Genomic DNA, 12070 nt, shown 5'->3' on the forward strand with positions numbered 1-12070 from the left:
TTCAACAGGATCTGGCTAACATAAGACTGGGAGCAACAAGTAGCTATGTTAGCCAGATCCTGTTGAATGGTATTGAAATTGGCCTTCCCCAGTTTAGATGCTTAAATGTCTGCACTATCCTTATCATAATCATGGAGTCATAGAGTCATACAGCATGGAAACAGACTCTTCAGTCCAACTCATCCATGTGGACCAAGTTTCCCAAACTATTTTCCTTTCCCATAATGACTTTGGAAGTTAGAGTTCTGGTCACTTTCCCCACTTGCCCTCTGTCACTTCAAACTCTCGACTGGCTTCATTCCCTGGGATTAGATCTGGCAGTGCCCCATCTCTAGCAGGATTATCTGTGTACTGGCACAAAAAAAAGTCTCCTGGGTGCAATATAAAAATTCGACCCTGTCAAATCCTGTCACACGAAGACAATCCCCGTTAATGTTAGCAAAGTTGAAATCCCTTTCAACTATAACCCGTTTCTGTCGCACTTTCTGTGATTTGCCTACGTATCTGCTCCTCTATCTGCCTCTGACGGTTGGGAGACCTGTAGTATAATTCCAGCAAAATAATTGCCCCTTGTTTATTTCTAAACTCAATCCAGATGGCCTCATTTGGAGATACTTGAAGGCTGTCCTCCAGCATTACTGCAGTGGTGGCTGGCTTTATCAATAATACAATGCCCCCATCTGTCTTACATCCCCTCCTCCCCTATCCCACCTGAAACTTCTATCCCCTGGAATGTTGAGCCGCCAGTCCTGTCATTCCTTCAGCCATGTCCCAGTGATTGCCACAATATCATATTCCCATGTGCTGACTCCAGTGCTCTAAGTCCATCTTCTTTACCAGTTGGGCTCCTTGCATTAAAATAGATACAATACAGCTTTCTCGTCCTCCCTTGTGCCTTATTTTGTACATGTCTCCTCCAACAACTGGAGTGTCCTAGTATTCGTTATATTTGCTCCTGAATACCAGTTTTGGATTCTGATATTCCGTGAGTGTTGATAATCAAAGTACAATGAGGTGTAAGTAAATTAGTAAGTAAATAATACTGGTACAATACATACATTAAACCTATGATAAAAATGTTGATGAGGAAGTGATTGTTTGATAATTACCTTTCAAAGGCACTCTAGGCAACAGATTGAGTGATATGGTTCATTAGACATTAATGCGCCTGTTTTGAAAGTGTGCCTCTTACTCTGTCACTGTGCAGAATCACTCAATCTTTCAAAGATTGTTTCAGATCCTTTCATGAATTTAACCAAACTAGGTCACTGCATCATCACTGGCAGTTCTGCTGTCAGTCTCACACACACACCCCTCTCTCTCTCACTCTCACACACATACTCTCCCCTCTCTCACACACACACTGTCCCCTCTCTCTCACACGCTCTCCCCTCTCTCACACACACACCCCCCCCCTCTCTCACACAGACCCCCCCCTCTCTCACACACACTCCCCGCTCTCACACAGACTCGCGTTCACACTCACACACTCGCTCGCGTTCACACTCACACACTCGCACTCTCTCACACACACGGGCACATGCACATGCATACGCGCGTGCGCGCACACACTCCCCTCTTTCACACACACACCCCCCCCCACCCCCATATCCACACACTCTCCCCAGTCTCACGGACACGCGCGCACAGAAACGCACACGCACGCACAACACATACGCACAAGTGCACATGCACACGCATGCACACACATGCGCATGCGCACGCACACATGCGCGCACACGAGCACACGCACACACATGCACACGCATGTACATCCACACGCACACGCGTGTGCATGCACGCCCCAAAGTCAGGTTTCGACACCATTCTGCCAAACACATCTGTGTCCAGTGCAGGACAGTTCACTTTCTGCTTTCTGCACTTTGTTCTATGCCCTGACTGGTGCTATCTTCCCTCCCCGACAAACATTCTGGTTCAACAGCCTAAACTGGAGCTAGTCATTACAACTACCTCATGATCCTATCACATGAAGCCAGTGTGACCACACTGAGTGCATGGGTTATAGGGGCCTGTGACATTTAACACAGTTGGGTTACTGCCAAACATGGCCTGAGGTTAGGAGCTGGTTTTTTTTTAACCAAAAACAGAGAAGGCCAGATGAGAGAAGGTCCTGAGAGGGCAAGTATTGTAACATTTCCTTGTTGTGTGATTGAATCACAAGCTTGCTTTCACAAAAATTAGATTTTTAGGATGACAGCAGGACCTGAACTATGATCTGCCATGCTGCAGGAATGGGTGAGGGGTTTAAATTGGGGTGAGGGGCAGTGGGTAAAGATAGGGTCACTTTTTGCGTATGGGCTTATTGCAGTTTCTGTTTGTACAGAGGCCCTACTAAAATATAAAGAGTGGAGGGGATGGTGCTTATAAAGGAAATTCTGAGGGCAAAGAGGGGCCAGGAAATATCTTTAGCAAAGGGATTAAGGAAAGCCCTGAGGCTTTTTATAAGTATATTAAGAGTAAGAGGATTACCAGGGAAAGCGTGGGGCCTATAGAGACCAAAGGATTGACCTGTGAGTGGAGCCAGAGGATGTGAGTGAGATCCTAAATGAATATTTCCCATCTGTATTCAGAGCCTGATGAGATGTATCCCAGCTGCTGTACTGGGTAAGGGGGGAGATTGCTGAGGCCTCAGAGATGTTTAATCCCTCAACAACACAGATGAAGTGCCAGATGACTGGAAGATCGCTAATGTGGTTCCTTTCTTGTTCCTAAACAGAGAGCGTGCATTTAAATAGGCTCCAGGTGTCCCTAACCTGACTCACAGGCACATAGGAAGGGGGATAGGAGGAAGTTTACTAGGACATTGCCAGGCTCAACGGCGATAAAGTGAGGATAGAAAAGATGCAACAGGTCTGATGGAGTCATAAGAGGTCATATCGGCGAGGGCAGATTTCCCTGTGGTGTGAGACTTGAACGCACAAACTTCAGAATCAATGATATGAACAGTACACACTGAGTAACAGTTGCCACGTCTCACAAAGCTGCAGTCACTATCTCTAACGGAGCTGTCCTGGACTATGGATTGCCAACTTGCGACTATTCAACTGGTTGGTGCTAAAAAAGGCACTCAGTGCTGCTGATCAAAGATTTCACTCAAGCCAGAATTCCATGTTAAGCTAAGTGGAAGCTAAGACACTGAGGAACTGTTTTGTTGCTATTTACAGCTTTCAGACTCCTGCAGTGCAGCCAGCACATCAAATTGGAAACACATGAGCATCTATAATGTTTGAACTTTGACAACAGCGTTTTAGTGCCAGAAAAAAGGATATTTGCTGGGAGTAGTTAAATTTTTGATGGGGACAGTGTAGAGGGAGCTTTACTCATGACTAATTGCACTGTCTCTTTGCTAAAGCCCGAGTAAACGGAGTGTGAGAGGGCAAAGTCAGTCGGAGCTGTTATAACCCACTAAATGTGAGGGGGACTCTTGTTATCTCATTTATTTGGCAGACTTTGACTCTGGCAAAGTTGATAAACTGCAGATTTCGACAGAAGCTGTGTATGCAACAACACGTGGAAATCATGCCCCTAGCATCTGTCAACTGCAGGAACACAGTAGAGGAAGTGTAGTGTTCACCAGAGACCCTGAGGGTCCGGCATGGGCTGGAGCTACCCTGTGGTGGTGGTGGGGGGTTGGTGAACCCAGCTTGGACTGAGTGTAGAGGAGGGCAGTTTGGCAGAGACATTGGGAGGCTCTAATCTCTGAGAATGTTACAGAAAAATGAAACCTCAGCTCAACCATTCAGGCTTGGTCTCTGCACTTCCAACCTCACTATCATGGAGGGATGGGAGTGTGAACTCATCATTGAGTAACAGTAACCTAGCAGTCACAGAGATCTACAGCACAGGAGGAGGCCCTTCGGCCCATCATGCCCACTCCTGACAAAAACAACCACCTGACGATTCTAATCTCATTTTCTAACATTTGGACCTTATCCCTGTACGCCTTGGCAGCGCAAGTGCACATCTAAATACCTTTTCAATGTTATGAGGGTTTCTGCTTTAACCACACTCACAGGAAGTGAGCTCCAGGTTCCCACCACCCTCTGGGTAAAAACATTTCTCCTCACATCCCCTGTAAACCTCCTGCCCCTGACCATAAATCTATGGCTCTAGTCGGTGATCCCTTCATTAAGGGGAAAAGTTCCTTCTTCTCCACCCTATCTATGTCCTCAGTTAGGGAGGGCTTGGAAACATCTCAGGGGGACATATACATCCAGCTAACTTCAGGGAGAGACTTGTGTCACATTCTGCTGAGAGAGCGCTAACCCTCTTCACTCTGGTTAGAGCCCACTTGGAGACTGTGAGCAGATCTGGGTACCTCATCTTAGGATGGATATACTGGCCTTGGACACAGAACAACATAGGTTTACAAGAATGATACCTGGACTTCAGGGGTTAAGTTATGAGGAGAGATTATACAAATGAGGCCTGCTTTCTCCAGAATTTAGAAGGTTAAGGGGTGATTTGATCAAAGCCTTCAAGATATTAACAGGAAAAGACGATGGGTAAATTATTTCTGCTAGTTGGGGATTCTAGAACTAGGAGCATAGTCTGAGAATAGGTCCAGATGATTCAGGAGAAATGTTAGAAAATACTTCTACACACAGAGGCTGGTAGAGATTTGGAACGCTCTTCCACAAACAGCAATAGATGCTTGATCAGTTTTCAATTTTAAATCTGAGACAGCTTTTCTTTTTATTAAGTACAGATATTAAGGGATATGGGCTAAAGGCGGGCCTATGGAATTAGGCTACAGGTCAGCCATGACTTTGTTGGATGGTGGAACAGGCTCAAAGGACTGAATAGCCTACTTCCGTTCCTATGTTCCTCAGGTGAACATACTAACTAATCTCCTGTACCCTGCAGGTCCCATCAGCAGTGTCCTGGTGAACAGGTATGGCAGTCGGCCTGTGGTACTATTGGGTGGACTACTGGCCAGCTCGGCAATGATCATCGCCTCATTCTGCAAGAGCATTGTGCAGCTTTATTTCTGTATAGGAGTCATCGGGGGTAAGTGCGTGGTTCTTGTGCGACTCCTTGTTTAATTAACGTTGTGTGGGTATTAATACAACAATTGCTGTATTAATTTGTATCTCTTGGTGGCATATTGTGAGATTCTGCAGTGACTACCTGGGTAATGCTTAGCCATGTGGTCACCCATTTTAATCCTGTAAAGTATCTGAAGCGGTCACTGATGATAGGGGAAGCCGGTTAGTGAAGTGGTCAACTTGTAACCCAGCTGCCCAGGCTAATGTGCTGGAGATATGTGTTCAAATCCCCACCCTCTTACCACAAGGAATTTAGAATTAGTGACCATGAATTGGCTGTCACTTGCTAAAGACCCATCTGGACCCATCCACCTACAATCCTTGCAAAAATGTGTTCCCATACTCACAATTCCCCGCCTCTGCTGTATCTGCTCCCGGGGTGAAGCGTTCCACTCCCGACATCCCAGGTGTCCTCCTACTTCAAGGACCATAATTTGCCCTCACCCATGATTCATAATGCCCTCAGCCGCATCTCCTGCATTTCCCGCAGTTCTGCCCTCAAATCCCCTCCGCCCCTCCGCCAACAACAATAAGGATGGAGGCCCCCTGGTCCTCACATACCACCCCACCAACCTCCAAATCCAATGCATCCTCCTCCGTTATTTTCACCTGCAGTCTGAACCCCCACCAAAAAGATATTCCCCTCCCACAAACCTATCCGCTTTCCATAGGGACTGCTCACTCCGCGACTCCCTCATCTGCTCCACACTCCCCACAAGCCCCACCACCCCCGGCACCTTTCCCTGCAACCGCAGGAGGTGCTACACCTGCCCCTACACCTCCCCCCTCACCCCCATCCCAGGCACCAAACAATCTTTCCAAATCCGACAGGGGATCACCTATACATCCTGCAACCTGGTCTACTGTATTCGTTGCTCCTGTTGTGATCTCTTTTATATCAGAGACTGATTTGTGGAGAATCTGCGCTCTATACACTATAATCAGCTACACCTTCTGGTCACCAGCCACTTTAACTCCCCTTCCCACTCCCTGGGTGACATGTCCATCCTGGGCCTCCTCCAGTGTCACATTGAGGCCACACGTAAACTGGAGGAACAACACCTTATATGCTGCATCAGGAGCCTACAGCCCAACGGCCTCAACATAGAATTCACCGGTTTCAAAATCCGCCCCACCCCGGCCTCTTTCCATATCCAACCCTCCCTCTCATCCCCACCTCATTAACCTGACACAACCTGTACATCTTCTTTATCACCTGTCTGCCCCGCCCTTTATGTGACCTATCTCCACCACCCACTACCTGCATTCGCCTATCACCATCCAACCTACCTTCCCCAGCCCCACCCTCCTCCCTCTATTTATTTCCAGCTCCCTTCCCCCTCCACAGTCCTGATGAAGGGTCCCAACCTGAAACGTCGACTTTCCTGCTCCCCTGATGCTGCCTGACCTACTATGCTCCTCCAGCTCCACATTCTATCGATTCTGACTTCCAGCATCTGCAGACGTTACTATCACCTACTATCCTTACCTGGTTAAGCCCACAGCAATGTGGCTCCCTCTGAAATGGTCTAGGACCCAGGAATGGGTGAGATTGTCCTTATAGCAATACCACATCGTATGAACGAATTAAAGAATGATCACTTGGTGGCCCCCTTTCTGCTGTAGCATTGCAATGAGCTGAGAAAGTCCTCAGTCACCCGCATTAGCACTTGGTAATTTGGATGGAGGAAGTGGAAAGCTGATTGCAGCTCTGCACCCAAGGTCTGTCTGCCTGCATTCTGCCCCAGCACCATGCACTCTCAGTTCTCTCTCTCTCTTTCTCTCCATCTGATTTTAAACCAGGATATCATTTACAGATGGATCACAGATGTGATGCTAACTGGCTTCTAACTCCAGCTATCTCTGGGAGCAGTTAGTGAGGATTAGTGACACAGTGACATCAGATGAAGGCCAGACTCGCAGCACTGTAACCTACAACAGCAGTAGTCTGACCCTCAGCAACTCTTTATAGAGTCACAGAATAGTTCCAGCACAGGAGGCCATCCTGCCTACTCTGACTCGTTAAAGGGGAATCTTTACCTCGTGCCAGTCTCCTGCCTTCTCCCCACATCCTTACACATTATTTTTATCAAATACCTATTTGAATGTCTGAATTGAAGCTGCCTCCACCACATTTCCAAGCAGTGCATTCCAGACCTTAGCTACTCGCTGAGTGAGAAAAGCTGTTATCACATCACCTCTGCTTCTTTCATACATCACTTTAAATCTATCCCATCTTGTTTTCCTTCCTTTCATGAGCAGGAACAGCTTCTACTTATCCACTCTATCCAGCCCACTCACGATTTTGAAAATCTCTGTCAAATTACTTCTTTGCGCGCCTGCTCGCCACAAAAGAGCCTTCTGTCCAATGGGAACAGCCTCAACTTAGGGTAATGGAGTCACGGAGCTGTGCAGCATGGAAACAGACCCTTCAATCCAACTTCAATTCAGCCTCTCCCTATAACTCAAACCCTCTGAGCCCTGAAACATTGTTGTAAATCTTTTCTGAACCCTTTTCAAGTTTCACAATATCTTTCCTATAGCAGGGAGATCAGAACTGAATGCAATATTCTAAAAGTGGCCTAACCAATGTCCTCTACAGCCACAACATGACTCTCCCAACTCCCATACTCCATGCCTCATTGTCAGAGGGTCAACACTGAGGCAGTGAAGCAATATCATAAATGACTTCTGCACTCTCTCTCTTTCCAAGTGTTCAAGTCCTTGCTATAATGTGGTGCCCATAACTGTACACAATACTCCAGCTGAGGTCTAACAAGTGTCTCATATCTAAGGTTGCCATGAAAATTGAAGTAGCATTATTGTAAAATTAAATATTTACTGAATTTCCCTTTAGGGATGTGCTTGTTTTATGTATTTCATTCACTGCTCCTTTTTTTTTCCTGCAACGTTTGGCTTTGTTATATCACTACCGTGATTAACTGATCTAACTGACATTCCCTGAGTTATTGAGGGAATTCACTACACTGCAACCTCTCTGTGCAGAGAACTGAACTTCCTTCAGTCAATTTCAATCCATTAGTGAGCTCTGTGCAGCATGTTTCAGGGCTCTTTGAGCACCAACATAACCTTATAAGTTATTAATTCAGTCTTAGCTGCAGCATCAGCATCACTGTCCTGATTACACAGAGATCTAATACCCGATGCACATCAGAATTAGGAAAGGATTTGTATGTGTGTAGTGCCTTCCACAGTGTTAGCAGGTCCCAAAATGACCATGCTTTTTGAAATACGGTCACTTGTGGGGAAAAAAATGTGGCAGCCAGCAAGCTTCCACAAACACTGATGGGATCACGATCAGAATGTCTCCTTCAGTGAGGTTGCTTGAGGAATTAGTGTTGGCCAGAACATCAGCAAAAGCCGGCTGTGTATCAGCTTTCCGAACCCAGAGAGCCACTCCCCAGAGGGCAACTACTTGCATTTTTATAGCACCTTTTAAGATAGCGAAACCGCCCCCCAAGGCACATTACAGGAAAATAAGCAAACAGAATTTGATCCACATTGGGACAATAGGTGGCCAAAATCTTGGTAGCAGAGGTAGCATTGACTTAAAGGTGAGAAAGAGAGAGGGCAGACATTGAGAGAGAGAGAGAGAGAGAGAGATGCACATGGAATGACAGAGGACGAGACAAAGAGAGGGAGACGGAAAGAGAGAGAGACAGATAGATTGTGTGAGCGAGAGGTAGACAGACAGCAAGCAAGAGAGATATAGAAATAGGCAGAGTGAGAGACAGACAGAGAGAGACAGTGTGATGTAAGGTATGTGATTTGCCCATGTTTTAAAACCATTGATTTTAGAGATCGGATTTGGGCTAGTGGTATGTGACTTTTGGTGAAGAGGTTTTTTGATTAACTTGTGGGTCTTTCTAGAGCCATGCTGATTTTATTTTTAAAAAGGAAGTCTTGGAGAGATATTTCTTGGATTCTAAAAGGAATTTATTTACACTGGGCAAGTTTATATGAGCAAATAATGTAAACGGTGTGCATTAGGCTTTCAGCTTAAAAGGTCAGAGATTTTTTTTTTTTGGTTTGGTTAGGGGAAACAGCCAGAGCTTGACAAAGCTTTTGGGTTTCAGGGTAGGTCAGTTTACACGAGTCTTGGTTGATGTTGGATTGTAAAACAGTTGCTCCCAAGAAAGGAAGGTAGTTTAGAACTAGAACATGGAACATGGAACAATCCAGCACAGGAATGGGCCCTTTCGCCCATGCTGTTGTGCTGCACATGACACGAAATGAAACTAATCCCGTCTGTCTGCCCTTGGTCCATGTTCCTCCATTCCTTGCACATTCATGTGCTTATCTAAAAGTCCCTTACACGTCCCTATTGTATCTGCCTCCACTACCACCCCTGGCAACGTGTTCCAGACTCCTACCACTCTCTGTGCCCCTCACATCCCCTTTGAACTTTCCCCCTCTCACCTTAAATGCATGCCTCCTAGTATTAGATATTTCAGCCCCGGGAAAAAGATTTTGACCATCAACACTATCTATGCATCCCATAATTTTATGGACTTCTATCAAGTCTCCCCTCAGCCTTGGCCGCTCCAGAGAAAACGATGCAAGTTTTTCTAGCCTTTCATTATAACTTGAACCTCCATTAAGAAATTAGTTACCTTTGTGTAAGGAGTTTAGTTTAAAGGTTCCAGACCAGAAGTATTTGGTTAAAATCTTGAAGGGTTTATATGAAGTTGAGAAAGTTTAAGCTCAGTTGTATAAAGATTCAAGGAAGAGGTGATCAAATTCTCAGGACCAGAAACTGAAATGTCGTTAAATTAAATCCCAAATGTGATAAAGAAGGGAATTTTATCTCTAGTGTGAGTACATTAAAGGAGTGCTTTTGGGATTAATGGTGTTGTATTTTATGTATGTTTTCAAATATTTAAGTTTGTGTTTTATGTAAAAGGATTGGTTTATTCTCCAAAAGAAATGAAATTAAAATAGAATGGGGTGGCACGATGGCTCAGTGGTTAGCACTGCTGCCTCACAGCGTCAGGGACCCGGGTTTGATTCCACCCTTGGGTGACTGTCTGTGTGGAGTTTGCACATTCTCCCCGTGTCTGCATGGGTTTCCTCCGGGTGCTCTGGTTTCCTCCCACAGTCCAAAGATGTGCAGGTTAGGTGGATTGGCCATGCTAAATTGCCCTGAGAATTCAGGGATGTGTAGATTAGATGTGTTATAGGGGGATGGGCCTGGGTGGGATGCTCTGAGAGTTGGTGTGGACTTGTTGGGTCGAAGGGCCTGTTTCCACAATGTAGGGATTCTATGAAAAGAATAATGGTTTATTCTATTTTATCTGCATTTCTTTTGCAGAATAAACTTCTGTTTGATTGTTAAAATTGCATCTGCAGCATTATATGTTTGTGTTTCAGGGAGAGACCACCTCGTTAAAAGTAAAAAAAACCACAAAATATGATCTATCAAGCCAATTTCAGTCTAGCATTTGACTTCTCCAGTGATAAAATCAGCCTGAATCATTACAACAGAGACAGAGACAACATGAGAGATGAAATGAGCGATAGAGATCAATTGAGAGACAGAGAGCCCAAGAAGAGAAATAGGTAGAACGACAGCAGCAGCAGAGAGGAGAGAGAGAGAGAGAGAGGTTGAGGATGTAGACAGCTGATGTCATGATCACCAAAAATGAAGTGATTAACATTGAGAATGAGCATGAGGAGAGGACACAGAGTGTAGAGAAATCAAAGTGTTCAAGTGCTAATGGAGATGACAGAGTTGGGCTGAGATCAGGCCATGGAGGGATTTTGAAAACATCAGTTTCATGTCATTTGATGAACACACATCCTCTTAAAATGTCAGCTCTGATTTTGCTTCATTTGGAGTAACAGCAACTGATTGACTTTTCTAAAACATTTCTATCTAGGGCTGGGACTCGCCTTCAACCTGCAGCCAGCACTGACAATGATCGGGAAGTATTTCTACAAGAAGCGCCCCTTGGCCAATGGGCTGGCGATGGCAGGAAGTCCAGTTGTCCTCAGCACACTGGCCCCCCTTAACCAGTATCTCTTTGACAATTACTCATGGAGAGGAGGCTTCCTGATCCTGGGGGCTATCTTACTCAACTGCTGTGTGGCTGGATCTCTTATGCGTCCTATAGGCCCTAAGTGGAGCGGTGGATCCAAACAGCCAGTGGATGCCAAGGGTGAAGCTGGTGTGAACTCTGACCTTATGACCGGCAAAGCCAAAGCAAAGCTCAACATCTTCAAAACCATTAGCAAATACTTGGATTTGTCGCTCTTCAAACACAGAGGTTTCCTGATCTACCTGTCTGGCAATGTCATTATGTTCTTTGGCCTGTTTGCACCCCTGGTCTACTTGTCCACTTATGCCAAGCATATGAAAATTGATGAGTACAAAGCAGCCTTCCTGCTCTCCATCCTGGCCTTTGTGGACATGTTTGCTCGACCATCCATGGGACTTCTGGCCAACACCAAGTGGGTGAGGCCCAAGATCCAGTACTTTTTCACCTTCTCCATCTTCTACAATGGCATCTGCCACATCATGATGCCGTTGGCAACTGATTATACCGGCCTGGTCATCTACACCATCTTCTTTGGGTTTGCCTTTGGCATGCTGAGCTCTGTCCTCTTTGAGACCTTGATGGACATGGTTGGTGCACAGAGGTTCTCCAGTGCAGTGGGACTGGTCACCATAGTGGAATGTTGCCCTGTATTGCTGGGACCTCCACTGTTGGGTAAGCAGGGCTGTGTTTGCTGTTGGGACATACAAGTATGGAACACAGAAGGAGGCCATTCAGCCCGTTGTGCCTGTGAAAGAACAATGAACAAATGCTTCAATTAAGACCATGAGAGCAGAAACAGGCTATTCAGCCCATTGATTCTGCTCCCCCATTCAATCTGATCATGGTTGATCTGATAATCCTCAACTCCACTTTCCTGTCTGCTTTCCATTGATTATCCCACTGATTAAAAATCTATCTCAGCCTTAAACATATTTAATGGCC

The 12070-nt window shown here is 45.7% G+C and overlaps 1 protein-coding gene across 9 annotated transcripts in view; it reads left to right on the plus strand.

Moving 5' to 3' along the window:
- Positions 1–12070, plus strand: part of LOC109938041 (monocarboxylate transporter 1-like) — a 58259-nt gene that overhangs the window by 39372 nt on the left and 6817 nt on the right. For all 9 annotated transcript variants that reach the window (XM_048612136.1, XM_048612134.1, XM_020536513.2 and 6 more), the window contains exons 3-4: positions 4888–5031; positions 10970–11800. In XM_048612136.1, the coding sequence (XP_048468093.1) occupies positions 4888–5031; positions 10970–11800 (975 nt within the window). The remainder of the gene's footprint in view (positions 1–4887; positions 5032–10969; positions 11801–12070) is intronic.

The sequence above is a fragment of the Rhincodon typus genome, chromosome 25 (genome assembly GCF_021869965.1).
Source record: "Rhincodon typus isolate 14 chromosome 25, sRhiTyp1.1, whole genome shotgun sequence".
In the NCBI taxonomy this organism is placed as follows: Eukaryota; Metazoa; Chordata; class Chondrichthyes; order Orectolobiformes; family Rhincodontidae; genus Rhincodon; species Rhincodon typus.